Below are 21,297 nucleotides of genomic sequence, written 5' to 3'. Positions count from 1 at the left end.
TAGAATATGAAAGAGGACTGACTAGTCAGGTCAAAGCTAATCCAAGGGAATTTTTCTGCTATGTGGCAAGCAAGAGAAAAAAATAATTATGACAGTTGATTCTTGTGAATAGTTATGGTAGCAGAGTAACCATACCAAATGATATAGTGGAATTATTTAACAAACACTTCATCACTGTATAATCATAGTAGCATGAATGATGCTGTGCAATATGTAGAAAGGAGACAAGAATTTGGAGAATTAAAGGTAAAAGAATCAGAGGTATATCAAGTGTTGCTCAAGTTAGATGTTAATAAGGCTGTGGAAATGGATGACATATAACCATGCAATTTTTAAAGAATGTGCAAAAGAGTTAGCCTTGCCCTTGTCCTGGTGATTTAATTATTCTTGCAGTGGGGAAGGTTCTAAGGAGTGGAAAGATGGCAAAATAATACCTCTCCACAAGAATGTTTCGAGAACAGAATTTCCAATTATAGACTGGTCTGTATATCTGCAGTTGTGATCAAAGTGTTGGAAAAGTTAGTTAGAAATAGAATACAGGACTGGTTTGATGAACATAAGATTCTCTATGATGGTCAGTATGGATTTGTGAAGGATAGGTCTTGTTTTAGCAATCTGCTAACATTTTATGATAAGGTGACGAATGTGTTGAATAAGGGAGAATCATATACAGTGATATAATAGATTTAGTTTAATCCTTTATCCCAGTGAGAGCAAACAAAGTTTGCGCCTGAAAATATCTTCAGGACTAAATATAGTGTTGTACTATCTTATCCAGTAAGTAGTGCAACACCAAGGCAACTCGTGGCAAAGGTGGAGCAAGCTACCAGGCACTTCTAACCCAGTATCTCCCATAATGCAAAACACATTTCCTATGTGGATATGTATACTGTTATGCATTAAAGGGATTGGCCATCTACCCAGACTAGTTTCGACCTTTATTGAGGTCTCTTCAGTGGGAGCCAGGCCCAGAGCTGGAGATACCAGGCAGAAGCAGTAGCAAGTCATCTGTGCCTATGGGAGTTGCCAAAAGGTTTATCACCTTTTTTAAAAAATTACTCTGGATTTAGAGAAAGATGTTGAAAATTTATTTATCACTAGGTTAGACTATAATAGATTTAGTTTAATCCTTTATCCCAGTGAGAGCAAACAAAGTTTGCGCCTGAAAATATCTTCAGGACTAAATATAGTGTTGTACTATCTTATCCAGTAAGTAGTGCAACACCAAGGCAACTCGTGGCAAAGGTGGAGCAAGCTACCAGGCACTTCTAACCCAGTATCTCCCATAATGCAAAACACATTTCCTATGTGGATATGTATACTGTTATGCATTAAAGGGATTGGCCATCTACCCAGACTAGTTTCGACCTTTATTGAGGTCTCTTCAGTGGGAGCCAGGCCCAGAGCTGGAGATACCAGGCAGAAGCAGTAGCAAGTCATCTGTGCCTATGGGAGTTGCCAAAAGGTTTATCACCTTTTTTAAAAAATTACTCTGGATTTAGAGAAAGATGTTGAAAATTTATTTATCACTAGGTTAGACTATGGTGTTGCACTACTTACTGGATAAGATAGTACAACACTATATTTAGTCCTGAAGATATTTTCAGGCGCAAACTTTGTTTGCTCTCACTGGGATAAAGGATTAAACTAAATCTATTATAGTCTAACCTAGTGATAAATAAATTTTCAACATCTTTCTCTAAATCCAGAGTAATTTTTTAAAAAAGGTGATAAACCTTTTGGCAACTCCCATAGGCACAGATGACTTGCTACTGCTTCTGCCTGGTATCTCCAGCTCTGGGCCTGGCTCCCACTGAAGAGACCTCAATAAAGGTCGAAACTAGTCTGGGTAGATGGCCAATCCCTTTAATGCATAACAGTATACATATCCACATAGGAAATGTGTTTTGCATTATGGGAGATACTGGGTTAGAAGTGCCTGGTAGCTTGCTCCACCTTTGCCACGAGTTGCCTTGGTGTTGCACTACTTACTGGATAAGATAGTACAACACTATATTTAGTCCTGAAGATATTTTCAGGCGCAAACTTTGTTTGCTCTCACTGGGATAAAGGATTAAACTAAATCTATTATAGTCTAACCTAGTGATAAATAAATTTTCAACATATACAGTGATATTCTTGGACTTTGCAAAAGCATTTGATAGATTACTACAAGATAAGTTGGTGTACAAGCTGCAGAGGATAGGAATAAATAGTGAATTGGTTAGATCGATTGGAGATTAGCTCTGTGAACGATACCAGCAAGTTGTGTATGATGGAACCGTGTCTCAGAAAAGTATGATGACTAGTTGTGTGCCTCACAGTTCTGTTAGGCCCTAATGTTTAGCTAGTTTGTTAATGATATTTCATGTGGATTGACTGGGGATCTTTAAATATTTGCTGATGATGCAAAGTTAGGTAGAATTATCAGGAGTAGTGTTGATGTTAAGGAAGATTTGAATAGACTTTTAACTTAGACAAATGATTGGGGTTGCAGTTTTAATGTTAATAAATGCTAGGTGTTACACTTTGGGATACAGAGATATAAGGTTACATACTGTAATTGGTAGAGCTGCGCTTCAGAAAGTGGATGAGATTTGGGATGTTGGAGTGATGGTAGACAGTGGAATGAAATTCCAAGGGCACATGACACATGTTGCAAAGACTGCACATTGTATAGCTGTTATGATAAAAAGTGCATTGACATGTAGGGATAAGGAGGTGGTGGTGCTTCTATATAAGGCATTGGTCAGATCCCATATGAACTATTGTGCTCAGATTTGGTCACTTAGTTTTCAATGCGATGTAGAAACACCAAAGCGGATCCAAAGATGAATAACCAAAGTTATATCAGGACCCTGGAGTATTGGTTATGAACAGCGTTTGAGAGAATGTGAATTACAGAGTTCAGTGGATAAGAGGAGATATGATAGAGACCCTCAAGTTAGTTAAGGAATTCTATCAAATTAATACAGAAGAAATTATAAAAAGAGTGAAATCCTGAAGCCATCCTTGGAAATTGAAAAAGATGTGGTGAAGAAGGGCATGAGGAGTAAATTTTTTACATGGAGAGTTGTTATTGAATGGAATGTATTACCTGAGTGCATCATGAGTGCAGGTAGTGTAAATGACTTTAAAGCTCATTATGATAGACATATTGCTGGTTGAGTGGATCTCCCACAATGAGTCTGTTGATTCCATGAAGGTTAAGAAATAATAATAATATATATATATATATGTATGAAATAGCAGAAATGAAACATGGATAAAATGAACAGCAAAGACAGTGAATTAACTGTAGTTTTGTAAAGTTAAGAATTAAAAATGACAGAACTCGTCATCATAACACTAATTATGGGTGATGGTGAACCTTTTTACCCAGGTGTGTCAAACATCTTTTTTTTTTAAATATTGATGATGTGCCATGCATTATAAATTTAACTACATAATCATAGATGGTGACTTATACATATCATATTAGGCTATTTATTTAATAGGACATTGAGTGGGAGTTTATTTAATAGGACATATAAAATCTGTGAATTCATATTATACAGTTAATTTAATAAAGTGAAATTACAAACTTACATTACATTTAATAACTTTTCTGTTGCTGAGTACTGGTAGAAAGTTTCTTTATAGAAGAGCTATAGTGTGTACATTTTAATGCTACACATGCAGCGCTCAAATCATTGCTCAATCAATTTCTCCCTTTCGATTTTAATTAAGTAGTAATAATTAATAAGAACTAACAATTACTGGAAATGAATTATACACCAGCAACTGAAATTACTTAAGTGGCAGACCATGCAATACTACCACTACTTCTTTCAGCAGGGTTGCCAGATTTATTACTGGTACGTTCGTAGCAACCTTGTTACATTTTACTCTCTATCATGCTACTAAATAGCAGCTATTTAGTAGGTTTTGTTGCAACGCCATCGTAAGTTGTTACTATTTGCATTATTTAACAAAATTTACTGAATTTATTGCAACTATAAAAAATGTTTTCATTATTTACTCAGATAAATTCAATATTTAATGCTGCGAATTATATTTTCTGTTAAAATGGTTTTAAATATGTTTAGAACTTGTATTACTCAGTCGAGAGACTTGGAATGCATGCATGAACGAATTTCACACAAATGAAAACTTTTAAGTTTATAATATATAAAGCACATATTTATAAGTTTGTATCATATAATATTGATAATACTTTTTGATGTGGTGAATATTATAAGTTTTTATAATATCATATGACTATGCAGAAATTATAATGATTAAGAAAGTTAATTATAAAATATAATTCTTTCAATGAACCGAAACCTATCTTCGCCTTAACTGAGAGCGATCTTACACGATTTATCGCAGTTTTTTCATCAGAATACCAATATCTTTCAACATCCAGGGTGTGTCACCTGAAACCCTCAAGTGTGTCAGCACTGTTGGATAGGTTTGCCATCACTGGTATAGACCATATTGATTTGTTCCGGTCTCATTATCCATCCAATACTCTTTTTTGAGGTCTACCCTGCCTTCTCTTTCCAATTGGCTTATATTTTAGTATTTGTTTAGGATGTTTGGTGTTGGCCATTTGGTTTACATGCCAGAAGTACCAGAAATAATGAATTTCCAGAAATGCCAGAAGTATCAGAAATAAGGGAGATGAAATGGTTTCACTAATTGAATTTATTCTCCCCAAAATCATTGGAATAAGTGAAACATGGTTGAATGAAGATGATATTCTAATTGGAATAGAAATGGAAGGATACGGTATTTTTTGCAAAGATAGAAAGGACAAGAAAGGAGGGGAGAGCGCTGATGATGATTTCAGGGGAATTATGTTCACATAAGGTAGACATGAAAGAAGGAAATATTGGCAATGGTTATGAGGCAGTGTGGTGTAATGTGGAGGTTGACAGGAAGATATATTTAGTTGGATTTTGCTGTAGACCCAGAAATGTGGAGGGTGGTGATGAAGAAATGTGTAAACAACTTGGATTAGTGAACAAAGGAAGGGTAATTATTATGGGTGATTTTAATTATGGCAGTATAGATGAATGAAGAGATAGCATTTGGGAATAAGGAAAATGAATGTCGAGTTCGTGAGAGATAACTATCTCAGGCAGCATGTAAAGGAGGGAACATGAAGATCGATTGTTTAAGATCTGATCATTTCATACGAAGATGTAATTGTGAGTGAGGTTTCACATTTTCCTCCAGTTGGTGAGAGTGATCATGAAGTGATCACCTGGGTTGTGGCTAGCAGACTTTTGTGAGGAAAGGTTATATGTGGAATTATAAGGCTGGTGATTATGACAAGCTTAGGAGACAGCCTAGAGCTATATCATGGAACGAGGTTTTGAGTGGTAAGGAAATAAATGCTGCAATGCTGCTTGGAAACCGACAAAGAAATACATAACAGTATCAATGTGTGAATGTGTTCCGAAGACCAAAAGGCTGAATAAGGTAGGTGTAAAATGGATGAATGAGGAGCTTAAGCATGAAATCTCGAAGAAGGTACTTTGGAGGCAGTACAAGATGAATAATGGTATTTTTGAATCTAGCACTAAGCTGCTTAAAGAAAGGCTGTTACTAGCATGCTTCAAGACACTGACTAAACCAATTGTTTTTAAGCCTTTCTTTGACCAGTTCCTAAATTAATCTATCCCTTGCAGTGAGTAAGTTCTCTCCTAGAAATGCAGATTTTTAACCACCTGCCTAAAACATCCATAGAACTCATACTATTACAGATAGTAATACTAACTATTGTTAGGATTTAGGGACACAAGATGATGGTGCTAGCTGCATGAGAACACATACAATGTACACACACACACACACACACACACACACAAAAATATATATATATATATATATATTATTCAAATTAAGTGGATATTGAATTCAACATTATTTCAAAGCCGAATAGAGAAACTATAAAAGTTTCGGTGGATCCAAGGGTAGGCAAACCTTTCATGACAGAGGCAATTCATGGTAAAGGTATAGTAAGCTCTGATCACTTTCCTTAGTATTTCTCATGAAAGAGAGCAGAGAGCATATGTGCGCAAAATGCAGGCAGTTGGAGAAAATAAGTGCATTAGGAATATCGATATCTGACCTTGTTGCTCCAGGAACGGGGAATGAATGTAGGAAGACAAGTAGTGTGATAGGAGAGAATGAAAAATATATATATATGAATGAGAAAATAATAGTTGATAGTGTAGAAGGTGTGAGTGACTGTGAAAGTTTAGGAGATGGTTTTGTTTGGGAGAGTGAATTTAGATTAAGGGTGACTGACCTGCAGAGGGAGATAGATGAGCTGAAAGAGGAGGTAGAATGTCTTGTGAATGAGAGCAGAAGTATGAAAGATAAGAGTAGGAGAATGGAAGAGATAAATGCAAGGCGATTCAGAGTAGGAGAGAGAGAGAGAGAGAGAATTTTGGGAGTATGAGTGAGAGGTATGGGGGTGCTAGAAGAGGAGAGAATGGAAACAGTAGAAGAGAGGGAATGAGAGAGAGAGAGAGGTATGGGAAAGCTAGCAGACGAGAGGATGGAAACAGTAGGAGAGACGGAATGAGAGAGAGGTATGGGAAAGCTAGCAGACGAGAGGATGGAAACAGTAGGAGAGATGGAATGAGAGAGAGGTATGGGAATGCTAGAAGACGAGAGGATGGAAACAGTAGGAGAGACGGAATGAGAGAGGGATATGGAAGTGCTAGAAGAGGAGAGAATGGAAACAGTAGGAGAGAGAGAGAGGTATGGGAATGCTAGAAGAGAGAATAGCAGTAGAGGAGAGGGAATGAGAGAGACCTATGGGAATGAAAGAAGAGGAGAGAATGGAAACAATAGGAGAGAGGGAATGGTAAGAGGTATAATGTATGGTGACTCAATGATCCGTGGTGTTCAAGATAGGATGTGTGAGGAGTGTTTGCTAGGAGGAACAATAGAAAGGGTGGCTATGGCAATTAAGAGAGGTGAAAGGGTGGATGAGATGATTGTAATGGTAGGAACAAATGACTTGAGTGGTAATGTAAGTCGGGCAGCAAGAGATATGAGATTTTGCTTGAGGCTGTACGGAAGAAGACAGAGAGAGGAAAAATAGTGTGCGTGTTGCCTAGGTATGATAACGAACGATGAGCTGAGCAGAAGAGCGATGATATTGAATTGCATAATAGTGAGAATTTGTGACAAGAGAGGACTGGTATATGTGGATGCTTGGATTGCGTTTGAGGAAAGAGAGGAATTGTATGCGAGAGACCGCTTACATTTGAATGAGGAAGGACGTAGGCATCTGGAGAGATTGCTGTTCTGACAAGTCAGTGAGTCCCAGGGAGGATGATAGCAGGGGTGGCCTCTTGTGGGAATGGATACGTGGGAGAAGGGAGACGATGTCAGGTAACACTGAGCCCAATGGAGTCTAGAAGGGATAATGCTGGGTATAGAAACAATGGCATTTATATGCTTTATACCAATGCCAGGAGTATCCGGAATAAGGGAGAAGAATTGGTGGCGTTGATAGCATCAGCTGGCCAAAAATTATTGGGATCACTGAGATGTGGTTGAGAAGGGGAATAATAACAGGAATAGAAGTCTCTGGGTATAGCATTTTTCATCGGGATAGGAGGGGAAAGCATGGTGATGGGGTACTGCTTAGGATAAGTGATGACCTATGTCCTCTAAGAGTACAGTCTTTGGAAGGAAGTGAGACAAATAATTTTGAGAGCATATGGTGTGAGGTAGAGGTAGGCAAGACAGGATATTTAGTGGGGTGTTGCTACAGACCCAGGAGCACATACGATGGGGACCAGGGGATGTTTAGACAGCTAAGTTTGGTAAGTGCAAGAAGAATAATTGTTATGGGAGATTTTAACTACAGTAGTATAAATTGGAGAGAGGAAGATGTATGTAGCAATAGGGGAATGGAATTTCTAGAATTCTTGAGGGACAAATGTCTTAGACAACATGTAACAGAGGGAACTGTGGGGTCCCACAGGGCTCGGTATTAGGACCTATATTGTTTAACCTTTATATCAATGACATTGTCAGTGGATTGCAAGGGGATGTTCAGTTGTTTGTGGATGATGTGAAGCTGGGAAGGATTGTTAGTAATAGTGCATGGTAGCCCTGCAGGAGGATTTGAATAAGCTAGATAGATGGGCAAATGAATGGCGGTGTCAGTTTAATGCAGCAAAATGTAAGGTCTTGAGGTTTGGGAAACATCGATGGGATGCTGCATACTCTATGGGAGGAGTTATACTGGAGGAAGTAGGGGAGACAAGAGATCTGGGGTTGATGATTGATAGAAACCTGAAATTTAGGGGACATATTGCAAAGTGGTGAAGATAACGCAGAGGATTGCTGCAATTATGAGAAGGACATGACCTGCAGAGATAAAAGGGTTATCATTCCATTGTATAAGTCTCTGATCAGACCACACTTGGACTATTGTTCTCAGATTTGGTCCCCAAGATTTGAAGGGGATAAATTAACTGTGGAAAGAGTACAAAGACGGATGACAAAGATGGTTTCAGGACTGTACAATTTTGGTTATGAGGATCGGCTGAGGGAATGTGGACTGCAGAGTTTGGTGGATAGAAAAAGGAGAGGTGATATGATTGAGACTTTTAAACTGTTGAGAGGTGGTTACAGGGTTGACACTGGAGAGTTCTTTCGCTTTGTTGAACAGCGGGAAGGAATGATGACAAGAGGCCATCCCTGGAAATTACGAAAGGAAACTGTGAGCAAGAGGGTGAGGAGTAGTTTCTTTGCGTGGAGGGTAGTGGAACCGTGGAATGCATTGCCTGATGGAGTGGTGAGAGCGAGAACGGTCAATGCGTTTAAGGAGTGGTATGATAGACTTTGTGTTTCTTAGGGGGGGGGGGGCCTTCCCTCAGTGAGTCTTGACAGACTTTGTTCTTAGGAAGGACCTCCCACGATGAGTCTGTTGACTCCATGGAGGCCTGAATAATAATAATTTCCTTGCAGACATGTATGATGCTGTATATTATGGGGGGGGGTTCACTACCCAGACCGTTTTCGACCTTTGTTGAGGTCTCATCAGTGGATAGGTAGACCCAGATGTAAATACCCAGGTTGAAGTGATACAGAAGTTATACTTTACCATGAGAGTTGCCAAAAGGTGTCGCATCACAAAAGGCACCAAGAATTGCCGAAATAAAGAACCAAAAGGCTTCACTTCGGCGATGCAAAATTATTCAAATTAAGTGGATATTGAATTCAACATTATGCAACAACTTTTGGCAACGCTTATGGTAAAGTATAACTTCTGCATCACTTCAAGCTGGGGATTTGCATCTGGGTCTACCTATCCACTGGTGAGACCTCAACAAAGGTCGAAACCGGTCTGGGTAGTGACTCTCCCATAATGTATAGCATCATACATGTCTGCAAGGAGATGTGCTTTACATTATGGGAAATACTAAGGAAAGTGATCAGAACTTGCTCCACCTTTACCACGAGTTGTCCCTGTCACGAAAGGTTTGCTTACACTTGGATCCGCCAAAACTTTTGTAGTTTCTATATTCGGCACGAAACTCATGTAGTTTCTCTATTTAGGCCTTGAAATAATGTTGGATTCAATATCCACTTAATTTTAATAATTTTTGCATCACCAAAGTGAAGCTTTTTGGCTCTTTATTTCAGCATATGTGTGTATATATATATATGTGTGTGTGTGTGTGTGTGTATGTATGTATAAAACTAAAACAACCTAATTCTGAAAGCGATGGCTCTGTTAAACACCAGTTTAACAAAGAAAACATGGGTAGATCATGATCCTTGAGAGCCTGTAAGTACCATAAATTATTTATTACTCCGGTAGAAGATTTGCATACTTTTTTGAGAAATAAAATATATAATTTTTCTGTTTCAAAAATGTCCTTAAACCACTAATGATAGAAAGGTTGCATAAACAGTGTGTTTATTTTATTAAATCTTACAAAATAAAAAAAAATTGGAAAATCAAAAAATTTTGGATTATATAATCGCAAAAATGTGTTGTCAGGATGGCCAAGTCATTAAAGGACTTGAGGTTTAATGCCTTTTGCACACTGCAAAAATATGATTATGGTCCATGAATTTGGGCATGGGTTCGTGTCGCACTCTTGACAATTGCTCTGACCGAGTTTTGATTTCCCCACTGGAGAGAGCATGTTTCTGGACTCTTCATTAGTGTAGTAGTAGTATCCCTGCCTATCAGGCAGCACCAGGGTTTGATTACCCATGGGGAGAGTAGAGCATATTTCTTGTTAAGCTGCTCCATGGCACAATTGGAAAAACAACGGAACCCAAGTTTGATTTTCGTTGTGATGAGAGAAATCTTTATATGGGCTTTTTCTGCTTAAGGTGAGTTAGGTTAGCCGATCTCGTATGGAGGTAGTAGTGTTTTTCCTCCCAAAAATTTTGGTTTTTCATTCTGCACATAGGCAAATAGGCCACAAGAACACACAGAATTTACAGACAAAAATACTGTTTGCAATGGTGGTGGATAGTAGATGACATTGTGTGTTGGTAGCAGTGATGTTGTAGTTGGAGGATTAAGTAGGTAAGATAGTGTGAGTTGGGTGTAGTGGAGTAGCATGCCCTCCCATAATGAGTCCTTGGACTCCCTAGAAGTGTCATGCAATAATAAAAATTTTTAAAATAATAATAAAATTGAGTTTTCAGATTTTTCTTTCAAGCTTGTTGGCATGTTGACCCTGATGAGAAGAAGAAAGATGATGAAAGTTATTAGTAGTGTGTAAGAATGATCTGTTTTAGAGCCATTGTTGTTTAACTTTTTATATTAATGTTTTTGAGAAAGATTTAAATGTGAATATGCAGTTGTTTGCACATGATGCAAAGTTGGAAAGAATGAGAAGGAAGAAAAGATATTCTAGTGAAATCCTTTTCAGTAGGATTTCACTAGAATGGCTGTATAGGCACATGGGTAGGATTACCAGTTTAACATTGCATAGTGTGATTTTTAAAATTTGGAAAGCAAGGATGAGATGTACTGTATGTATGACTGGTAGAAATATCTTCGAGGAGGTGAAGTATTTGAGTTGGGTGACTTGGACTTCAACAAAGAGCTCTAAGGCTATAAGATAAGTCTATTATGTCTGTTAACTGCATGCAGTCTTCTGGGCTGGTTTGTCTATTCTGTAGGAAGAAAAAATCTTGCTGCCTCTGTATAAAGAGGTTGAGGAGATACAGGACTTGGGTATGATGGTAGAGAAGGGTCCGAAATTTAGAGGCCTACACTGGCAGAATTGTAAGGACAAATGCAACAGATTACAGCAATGACAAGTTAGAACAATGGCAGGCAGAAGTGAAGAAGTTATAGTACTAATATGGCTTGATCAAGACCATATACAGGGAACTATACCCCTTATATGGTCTTGATCAAACCACCACTGCCATAATATGTTATGTTTTCCTTACAATTCTAACAGTGAGGGGGAGGCTAAATTTCATTCCATAGTTTTTCAAAGAATATCATTATTAATTACAAGATACCTCCATGCAGTCCAAGGACACATCACAGTGACCATTCTACAATACAAAAAACTACAATCCACTGTCTACATTATACCATCTACTACCAGTTATAAGTATCTTTGTCTGTTAATTGAATGTGTTATATTGCCAGTTTACCTGTTTTATGAGTGAAAAACCTGAGTTTCCAGGAGAAAAAGTCCTGCTACTTATTATGATTATTATTATTATAATGGCATCTTCATGGAGTCTGAAGACTCATCGCAGGAGACCAAATCTATCATACCTCTCCTTGAGCCCATTAATAGACAGAGCACTCACAACTGACTCTGCAAACCCATTCCACTCATTCACAACTCTCAAAAAAAAAAAAAAATCTAATCCTCACACCCCTACTAACCACACTTTTATTCAACTTCCAAGGATGACCCCTTGTTCTGGTCCCTCTAGACAAGTGCCGAAACATTTCCCTTGCATCAATCCTATAAGTCCCTTTAAGTAACTTAAATGTTTCTGTCATATTCCCCTCTTTTTCCAATATTACCCAGCCTCTGCAATCCAGACACCCTCAATCTATCCTCATAGGGAACATTCCACATTCCACTCACCATCTTGGTCACTTGCCTCTGCATTCTCTCCACTACTTCTTCATTGCCAAGAAACCTAGGGGACCAGACTTAATCACAGATGTGGGCATATGAAGGCTTTATAAAGAGGAATAACAACTTCCTTATCTCTACATGTTAATGTGTTCTACGGTAGCCAAGTTATCTTATGGGCAACCTTAGCAATATGTCCTTTGAACTTAACTCTGTCTACCACCACCCCCAAATCTCTGACTTCATCTGTTTCTTGGAGTACAGTGACATCAATGTGATACACTGCTTGTAATCTGTTTTTCCCAAGATGCATAACTTTACATTTCTCCACATTAAACTGACATCCATTATCTTTTGCCCATACTGACAGCCTATTTAAATTGTCCATCAAGCTCTCCACATCACCTTCATTAACTATTCTTCTTCTTCTGCAGCTTTTCCCACTTAAGTAGGGTCGCTGTTTGTGGTGAGTCTCCTCCACAACCTCCTGTCTGGGCTGTAGCCATATCCAAGTTCTTCAAGTCCTCCTTCACCATCTTCCTCACACACTTCCTCCTCCCCTGTACATCCATCTGCATGACCTTTCTTCCCACTTACTCTTCCTCCCTCTTCATCATATGACCAAACCATTTCAACCTTGCATCTCAAACTTTCACTGTTCCCCTTTTTCAGTGTTGATTAACTATTACTCTACCAAATTTTGCATCATCAGAAAACAACTGAATATTTACTTTCAGGTTATTTCCTATATCATTTATGTACAAATTAAACTGCAATGCTCCTAGCACTGAATCTTGCGACACACACCACTAGTCACCTGTTTGGCCACAACATACCACATTTTGATATCTGTCGAGCAGCCACCCTCTTATCCACTTAACCAGTGTCATATCCATCCCCCATTTATTATAATTTGCATAACAGAATTCCATGTGGTATTCTATCAAATGATTTTGCAAAATCCAGTAAAATCATTGTGTACCATTTCCTTTATCCAATTTTGCTGTAACTCTATTATAAAAAGATAGTAAATTAGTAAGGCATGACCAACCCTTCACAAAGCCATGCTGATTTTCATACAGTATGATATTTTTATATACCCATTCTTGAATTCTCTTTTTAACCCATTTTTGTAGAACTTTACCATTATGCCTGAGATACTGAGTTGTCTAAAATTTGCAACTGCAGTCTTAGAACCTCCCATATTCAAGGGAATTATTTTGCCCTTTTGCCACTGCCTTGGAACTCTACCAGAGCTGAGACTTAAAGAGCCTATTCAGAGGCATTGCCAGTTCCTTTGGACATTCTTGCAAAACTCTAGCTGATATTCCATCTAATTCTAAAGCTGTATTTGCATTGAGATTCTGAAATATCATAAGAAACACCAATTCACCTACCTCTGTTCCCACATCAGTGTCTGTCACATATGTTTAAACAGTAACCTCACTAGAATGATATATCCTTGCAAAGTGGTCACTCAGTAACTCAGCTATTTTATCTGCTTCTGTCTCCTCGTGACCATCATCACTCATTAAGGTTAATCTTCTATAGTCATTCTTTCTCTTAGTTGTCACATAATATAGCATCTCTTTATGATTTTCTTTGGCCTACTCAGCTAGATTCTTCTCATAATCTGATTTTGCCTTCCTTTACATGCTGGTCACCTTTTGTTGCCTGAGGCTTGTACTGTTCATGAGTCTGCTGGTCACCTTTCTCTTTATATGTGCTCCACAGCATTTTCTTCTTCTGCAGCCTGTACTTAATGATATTACTCATCCATCTAACTCTTTTTGATTAACTCTCCTTACCTTAAGTATACAATTTTTAATATTGCTTCCTCTAGATGACCCTTAACTATCTACCATGCACTACTAACATTATTATGGTCCAGTGTTTTATGCTATGGCACAGATTTAAGCTTGTCATAATCACATGCCTTGTAGTTCCACATATACCCCTTCTTCACAGAATAGTCCTCATGTTGCACATTCTCCCAAGTCAAGATTGCATGGTGAATTTCACCAGCTGGAGGAAATGTGGTAACCTTGGTAGCTCTTCTGATCTTGTGACCAGGTCCAATAATACTTTCATTACCCTAGTCTCCTCCATCACATGCTGCCTCAAGTAGTTATCTCTCAATAGGTGTATAACCATTTCCTTCCTGCCATGTAATCTTTCTTCCTTCCAGTCTGTAGCTCCATAGTTGAAGTTCCCTCAACCTGTACTCATTGTACTAATTTGGCAACACGTCTTCCAGATCATCCATGGAACTCCCTGGCCTATAGCAACAACTAACTGTATAATTTGTCTTACTGGCCTTAATCTCACACCAGACTATTTCAAATGAACAGCCACCCTCCTGCCTATCTCCTATTCTTTTTATCTGCAATGAATCTCCTATCATCAGCAGTCCTTGCCCCCAATCCTATCTTCCCTGAAAATATTAAACCCTTCATATTCTGTCCCTGTAACTACATATCATCTGTTGTTAGCCAAGTTTTGCTAATGCCTGTAACTTTTGGTGAGGTTGCACTAACCATGCCAAAAATGCCTCCCTCTTGTTCGTGATACTTTTGGCATTAGTATATAGAAACTGCAGCATCCCTTTGGGACCCAACCACCTTTACTTTCTGATATGACTACCCTATTCAATATTTTTTGCTTGAGAGACTATATTCCTCACTTTGTCATGCTCACTCACTTCATGGGTGTCTTCACACAAACCCACTTGCTTCCACCCTAATTGCTTAAGTTTTCCTGAATTTGCACTGCAGCATGCTCGGTAAACAAAGCTCTCTAAACACCTAACACCAAAATCATTTAGATGCAGTCCATCAGCATTGTACAAATCCTTCCTTCTGTCAAACACAGACGACAGATTCATAAATCCTACGTCATTCCTTTTGCACAGTCTATGTATAGACTCATTGGCTATGAACGCCCTCCTCTTCAGTTTGTGTCTATCATAGTGTGGTAAGAGACTTACAATCTTCACCAGGAGTGAATTCTCCATGCTTGCTGCACAAGCTCATTAATTGAGAACGAAGTAATATTTATTTGTTAATAAATGCATGCATTTATAAGCATTCCATTTAGGCTTTTATTTTTGTAGACAGAAGTCTACAAAAATAAAATTTATTGCCACAAAAATTTTTGTGGCAATAATTGAGCTTTGCATTGTGTATCGAAGGCTGATGCTTGCTTGTCTAGTCAAAGTTACCTTGGCTTGCTCGGTTGTAGGAGCTTCCAGGTCCTCGCAGCAGCACTGTGATTTCATGAACGCGCATAGTCATTCACGTCATCTCACTCTGTTGCTTAAACACAGGCCATATGCAGTCAACGTAGCTCTAGCCAGTGAGCTTCAGCCAGCTCTTTACAGGTGTTGTAAAGAGCTGGCTGAGTGTGCGTGTTGCTTGGAAAAATTAAGTTACAACCAACTATCTATGATGATGTTATTGACCAGTTCATAAAGAAGAACCATAGGGTAGAATTTGTATTCAAGTATCTAAATTGAAAAAGATAGAATATCATTTGTAAAATAAATGTTGTATTTGTATGTATGATTAAATGTACATAAATTTCTAAATATATAGTTTTAAATGGTCAGTAATTCATTATTCTGCTAATCAGACTTCAATCATGACAATCTTGTTATCATTGCTGAATGATAACAAGAGCAAGCGTGAATTTCAAGACCAGCATTCGCCCCTGATCTTCACCTTTTCGCTCTTTAGTTTTTCCTCTTCTAACAACTCCTTTACATCCTCCCTCTTAGTATACTTATGTAGTATTTGAGAGGTATACCTCTTAGTATACCTCTCAAATAATTTGTATCAACTATGATGATGATTTCCTTCCACTTACCTTTTTTTGCATCCTGATGGCATGGCAAATATTATGAATTTCCTCATTCTCATGGAAAGGCTTAGACATTGGTTATGCATTTTCACTATATAATTTAAGGAAATTACAACATACTAGGATATACATTAAAATAAATTTTAATATATTTCAATATTTCAGCAACGTCACATTGCCATTTTCAAGAACTTAAGTACAAGATACGTGCACGCAGGCACAACAAAACAGTAAGTGAGGAAGAAGTAGGAAGCTATTGTTTCTCCTAAAGTCCTGATTGTGCCCTCTAGCAGGCAATGTTGGTATTCTTGGGTGATTGGACTGAAGGTCTTCTGATGTAGGTTTTCCAAATTTGAGGAAGTCTCATGCAGCCAAATTTGTTGAGGTTTGGATTGTTTCTTAGGGCTGAAGCTGATTCCATGAAAAGCCTTTCATATCTGTATTTGCTATGGTGTATTATCCTGGCTTTCTTCCACGTATTCTATGGCAGGTATCCAGCGCATGGTCAGCCAGACCAGAGTGGCTGTATTGGTGAAAACGGATGTAGTCCTTGTGTTCTGAAATTCTGATGTTTGCTATCCTGCCTGTTTGGCCAAAGTAGGACAGCCTACAGCTGCAAGGGACCTGGTATACACCAGGTAGGTCTACGGGGGGAGGTTGGTCTTTAGTAGAGCGGATAAGAGATGCCAATTTTTTATATGGTCTGTAACAAGAAGTTATGTTTTTTTAAGATTTTTGTGATTTTTTTTCTGAGGTGCCTCAGATGTAGGGTATGGTGATGGATTTAGAATAATCCTTGTTGTGAGGGTGGGGGGGGGGGGTTGTGGTTTACTGGCTTCCATATTTTTTGGATTTTTTTGGGGGGGTAGCCATTGGCTGAGAAAGTGTTGAGAATGTGGTTTAGTTCTGTGGTTAGGGCATTGTCATTCGAGTAGATAAGTTTAGCCCTGTTGTGTAGTGTCTTAATGACTCCATATTGTTGTGAGGAGGAGTGGTGGGATTGTTGGTGAATGTATCTGCCTGTATGGGTGGGTTGTCTATATACTGAGAAAACCAAGGTTCCATCAGGCTGGTGGGTGACTAGTGTGTCTAAGAAAGGAATGCAGTTGTTTTTTATATCTTCCAGGTGAATTTGATTCTGGGGTGTTGGTTGTTTAAGTGTGTTAAGAAGGAGAGGAGTGCATCGGAGCCATGTGGCCAAATAGAGAATACATCATCTACATAGCGTAGCCAAACGGTTGGTTTTTGTGGGGCAGAGTTTAAGGCTTTCTCTTCAAAAGTCTCCATATAAAAGTTGGCCAAGGGTAGGGAGAGTGGAGAACCCATGGCTGTCCCCTCTATTTGTTTGTAGAATTTTCCTTGCCAAACAAAATAGCCTGAGTTCATTGTGAACTGAAATTTAGCTTGGATTAGCTCTAAGAATTCTTTGAGTGGGACATTTGCGAATAAGGAGGAGACATCAAAACTGACCATTATGTCAGTGTGTTTGAGTGTAAGGTTTTCTATGCTGGCTTTGAAGTGGGCTGAGTTTTTTATGTATGAAGGTGTGTTGCCAGTAGTGTGAGAGAGCTTTGGCCAAATGTTTAGCTAGTTTGTATGTGGGGGAATCAATGCCATCCACTATGGGACGTAATGGCACATTTTCCTTGTGAATTTTTGGGAGTCCATAAATACGGGGGGTATGGAGTTATATGGTTTTAATTTGCTAGTGATTTCCACAGGCCAGGAAGTGACCTTCTTAAGGAGCCTGTGGAGTTTTCTAATTTGTGAGTTGGTGGGATTGTACTCGATAGGGAGGTAAGTGGCCCAATCTAACAATAGAGATTTCAGCTTACCTGTGTAATCTTTTTGGTTAAGCAATACTGTGGCATTCCCTTTGTCAGCTTTGGTGATTACTATTTTATTGTTTTTCTTTAATTCTAATAGAGATTTAATTTCTTTACTGGGCATGTTGGTTTTAGACCTAAAACCAACATGCCCAGTAAAGAAATTAAATCTCTATTAGAATTAAAGAAAAACAATAAAATAGTAATCACCAAAGCTGACAAAGGGAATGCCACAGTATTGCTTAACCAAAAAGATTACACAGGTAAGCTGAAATCTCTATTGTTAGATTGGGCCACTTACCTCCCTATCGAGTACAATCCCACCAACACAAATTGGAAAACTCCACAGGCTCCTTAAGAAGGTCACTTCTTGGCCTGTGGAAATCACTAACAAATTAAAACCATATAACTCCATACCCCCCCCCCCCATATTTATGGACTCCCAAAAATTCACAAGGAAAATGTGCCATTACATCCCATAGTGGATGGCATTGATTCCCCCACATATAAACTAGCTAAACATTTGGCCAAAGCTCTCTCACACTATACTGGCAACATACCTTCATACATAAAAAAAAAAAATAATAATAAATAAATAAAAAAAAAAAAAAAAAAACTCGGCCCACTTCAAAGCTAGCATAGAAAACCTTACACTCAAACACACTGACATAATGGTCAGTTTTGATGTCTCCTCCTTATACACAAATGTCCCACTCAAAGAATCCTTAGAGCTAATCCAAGCTAAATTTCCTCCCGATATCACAGCCCTATTTCAGTTCACAATGAACTCAGGCTATTTTGTTTGGCAAGGAAAATTCTACAAACAAATAGAGGGGACAGCCATGGGTTCTCCACTCTCCCCACCCTTGGCCAACTTTTATATGGAGACTTTTGAAGAGAAAGCCTTAAACTCTGCGTCACAAAAACCAACCGTTTGGCTACGCTATGTAGATGATGTATTCTCTATTTGGCCACATGGCTCCGATGCACTCCTCCTTCTTAACACACTTAAACAACCAACACCCCAGAATCAAATTCACCCTGGAAGAGGAAAAAAACAACTGCATTCAATACAATCCCCAACCACAAAATATGGTGGAAGAAAGCCAGGATAATACACCGTAGCAAATACAGATATGAAAAGCTTTTCATGGAATCAGCTTCAGCCCTAAGAAACGATCCAAACCTCAACAAATTTGACTGCATGAGACTTCCTCAAATTTGGGAATAACCTACATCAGAAGACCTTCTGCCCAACTGCCCAAGAATACCAACATTGCCTGCTAGAGGGCACAATCAGGACTTTAGGAGAAACAATAGCTTCCTACTTCTTCCTCACTTACTGTTTTGTTGTGCCTGCATGCACGTAAGTTCTTGAAAATGGCAATGTCACATTGCCGAAATATTGAAATATATTAAAATTTATTTTAATGTATATCCTAGTACGTTGTAATTTCCTTAAATTATATAGTGAAAATATGAATTTTCTCATGAAATCATTCAACTCACTTTCAATTGCAAAAGCCCATATAAAGATTCCTCTCATCATGAAAGGGCGTGTGTCTTTTTATTAGAAAGAACCTTGCATTTGATCCTCCTCATGATGAATCTTTACAGCTATACTATGAAATCTTTATTTTGGAAAAAGTTCAGAAAAGAGTAACTAAGGTGATGCCAAGTCTCTGGAATTTGAGGTATAGTATCTGGTGCAGACACGTGAAGGGATGATAGTAATTGAGACATAAATTAGTGAGATTTGTACTAGATTAATGTGGAAGAGATTTTTCATAAAGCACAATGAAACAGTGGTAGAACAAGAGAATATCCCTGGAAGTGGTATAGGGAGAGTTTGAGCAATGAAATGAGTAGATCTGTTGCACAAGAGTAATTGATGAGAGGAATGTATTGCCTGAGGGTTGGCAGAAACAGGGAATGAGTTTTAATGCAGTTTGATTACCATTTTATGTGGTAGTGAGAACTTCCAATGATGAGTCTTTGACTTCACAAAGGTCTGATGATAATAAAAATATTATTATCAGATAATATTTTTCAGACTCAGGCCACAAGCCCATAATATGGGCTTGTGGGCTGAGTTCATGTCTTAAGTAGTGCAAACCAAAGCAGCTCGCATGCCAAAGTTTATATTCTGTAAGCTATCAAGAACTTCAATGAATATATTATATCCTTTGCTTGAATAATTTGACATTTCCAGAATGAAGCCTCTGGCTCATTATTTTCAGAAAAATATTAATTTAAAACTTTGGATTGTAAAATATTTATTGACAATTTATCCATCAGCATTGGTTTTGTTAAAATTGCTATATAACTTTTATAGACAGAAGTGCAGATTTTCAACAAAGCATTCCTTTACTGCAAAAATTTGACAAGTTATCCACCTCATTACAGGGTAGGTGGCTCCTTGCCAATCGTTTTCACCTATTATAGTGAATTTCTGGTTAAGAAACATAGAGGAAGACATCTTAGCTGGTTGCTTATATTCTGGGCAATAGGAGGTGTTTTTACAGCTTTAATGGCTTGGGCAATTATTCCCAGAACAGGTAGGTGTTTCTTAATATTGTACTTATTATTATTATTATTATTATTATTATTATTGCATGACACTTCCAAGGAGTTCAAAGACTCATCGAGGGAGGATACCTACTCTACAACTCTCGGTTGTGTCTCCACCCTCAATCCAACTACAGCGAATCACATCATCTACACAAATGCCATCTACTGCCCACCACCACTAGTATTTTCACAGACAATCACAAACATTCATGCCCACGGTGGGATTCGAACCTGCAGCCTTTTGGCTGGAGAGCGGATACACTAACCACTTGGCCAACCAGGCCTGCATTACTTGTATGACTATTTTTTTTTTACTACCTCTTTAAGGAATGTATTCTGTATCATTATCAAGATCTTATAATATAACTCTTGATTCTGTATTATTAGCCTCGAGTCCCCTCCAAAAAAGTAATGTTTGCTTGGGTAAATGAGTTGAGGGCATCTCTGCTTTGTAACAAGAGCTGTGAATTCAAACATTGTAGATGCTTGCAAAAATAGGTAGCAGATTATTTTCATTGCTCACAATGAGGCCACTACATTGCTTATTAGAAGCCTGAAATTCCATTCATGAGGAAACTGATCTCCAAATCAGAGTTACTGGATTTTATATATATATATATAATTTTTTAATGCCCACTTAGCTACTGAGCTTTACTTTATTAGGTCTAATAGATGCCAGCATATCAACCAAAATACTCAAATCTTCATCAATATTGTCAACTTTCATCAACTTTTTCTAAAGTCTGTCCATTCAGTTTATGTCCATTTAATATTATATTCCCAAACTGTATCTTACTTGCATTTATTCAGATTTAATTTTAACCTGTTTCCCCCTGTCAGCTGTTCCAAAGTACTTAGGTCATCCAAACAATAAACCATTTTGCCCATCTTCACATATTAGCTTCAGCAAATAGTGTGCGAGTATCTGTGGTATCCTATCTCCT

At 38.2% G+C, this 21,297-nt stretch overlaps 1 protein-coding gene across 5 annotated transcripts in view; it reads left to right on the top strand.

The window, feature by feature from the left end:
• The window catches only part of LOC150101167 (synaptic vesicle glycoprotein 2C-like), a 408,918-nt gene that overhangs the window by 261,440 nt on the left and 126,181 nt on the right, over positions 1-21,297 (top strand). For all 5 annotated transcript variants that reach the window (XM_090402054.1, XM_090402053.1, XM_090402055.1 and 2 more), the window contains one exon: positions 20,189-20,340. In XM_090402054.1, coding sequence (XP_090258180.1) covers positions 20,189-20,340 — 152 coding nt within the window. The remainder of the gene's footprint in view (positions 1-20,188; positions 20,341-21,297) is intronic.

The sequence above is a fragment of the Typopeltis vanoorti genome, chromosome 12 (genome assembly GCF_054136105.1).
Source record: "Typopeltis vanoorti isolate ZY-2024b chromosome 12, IOZ_Tvanoo_1.0, whole genome shotgun sequence".
Taxonomy (NCBI): Eukaryota; Metazoa; Arthropoda; class Arachnida; order Uropygi; family Thelyphonidae; genus Typopeltis; species Typopeltis vanoorti.
This window is presented reverse-complemented; position numbering and strand designations above follow the sequence as displayed.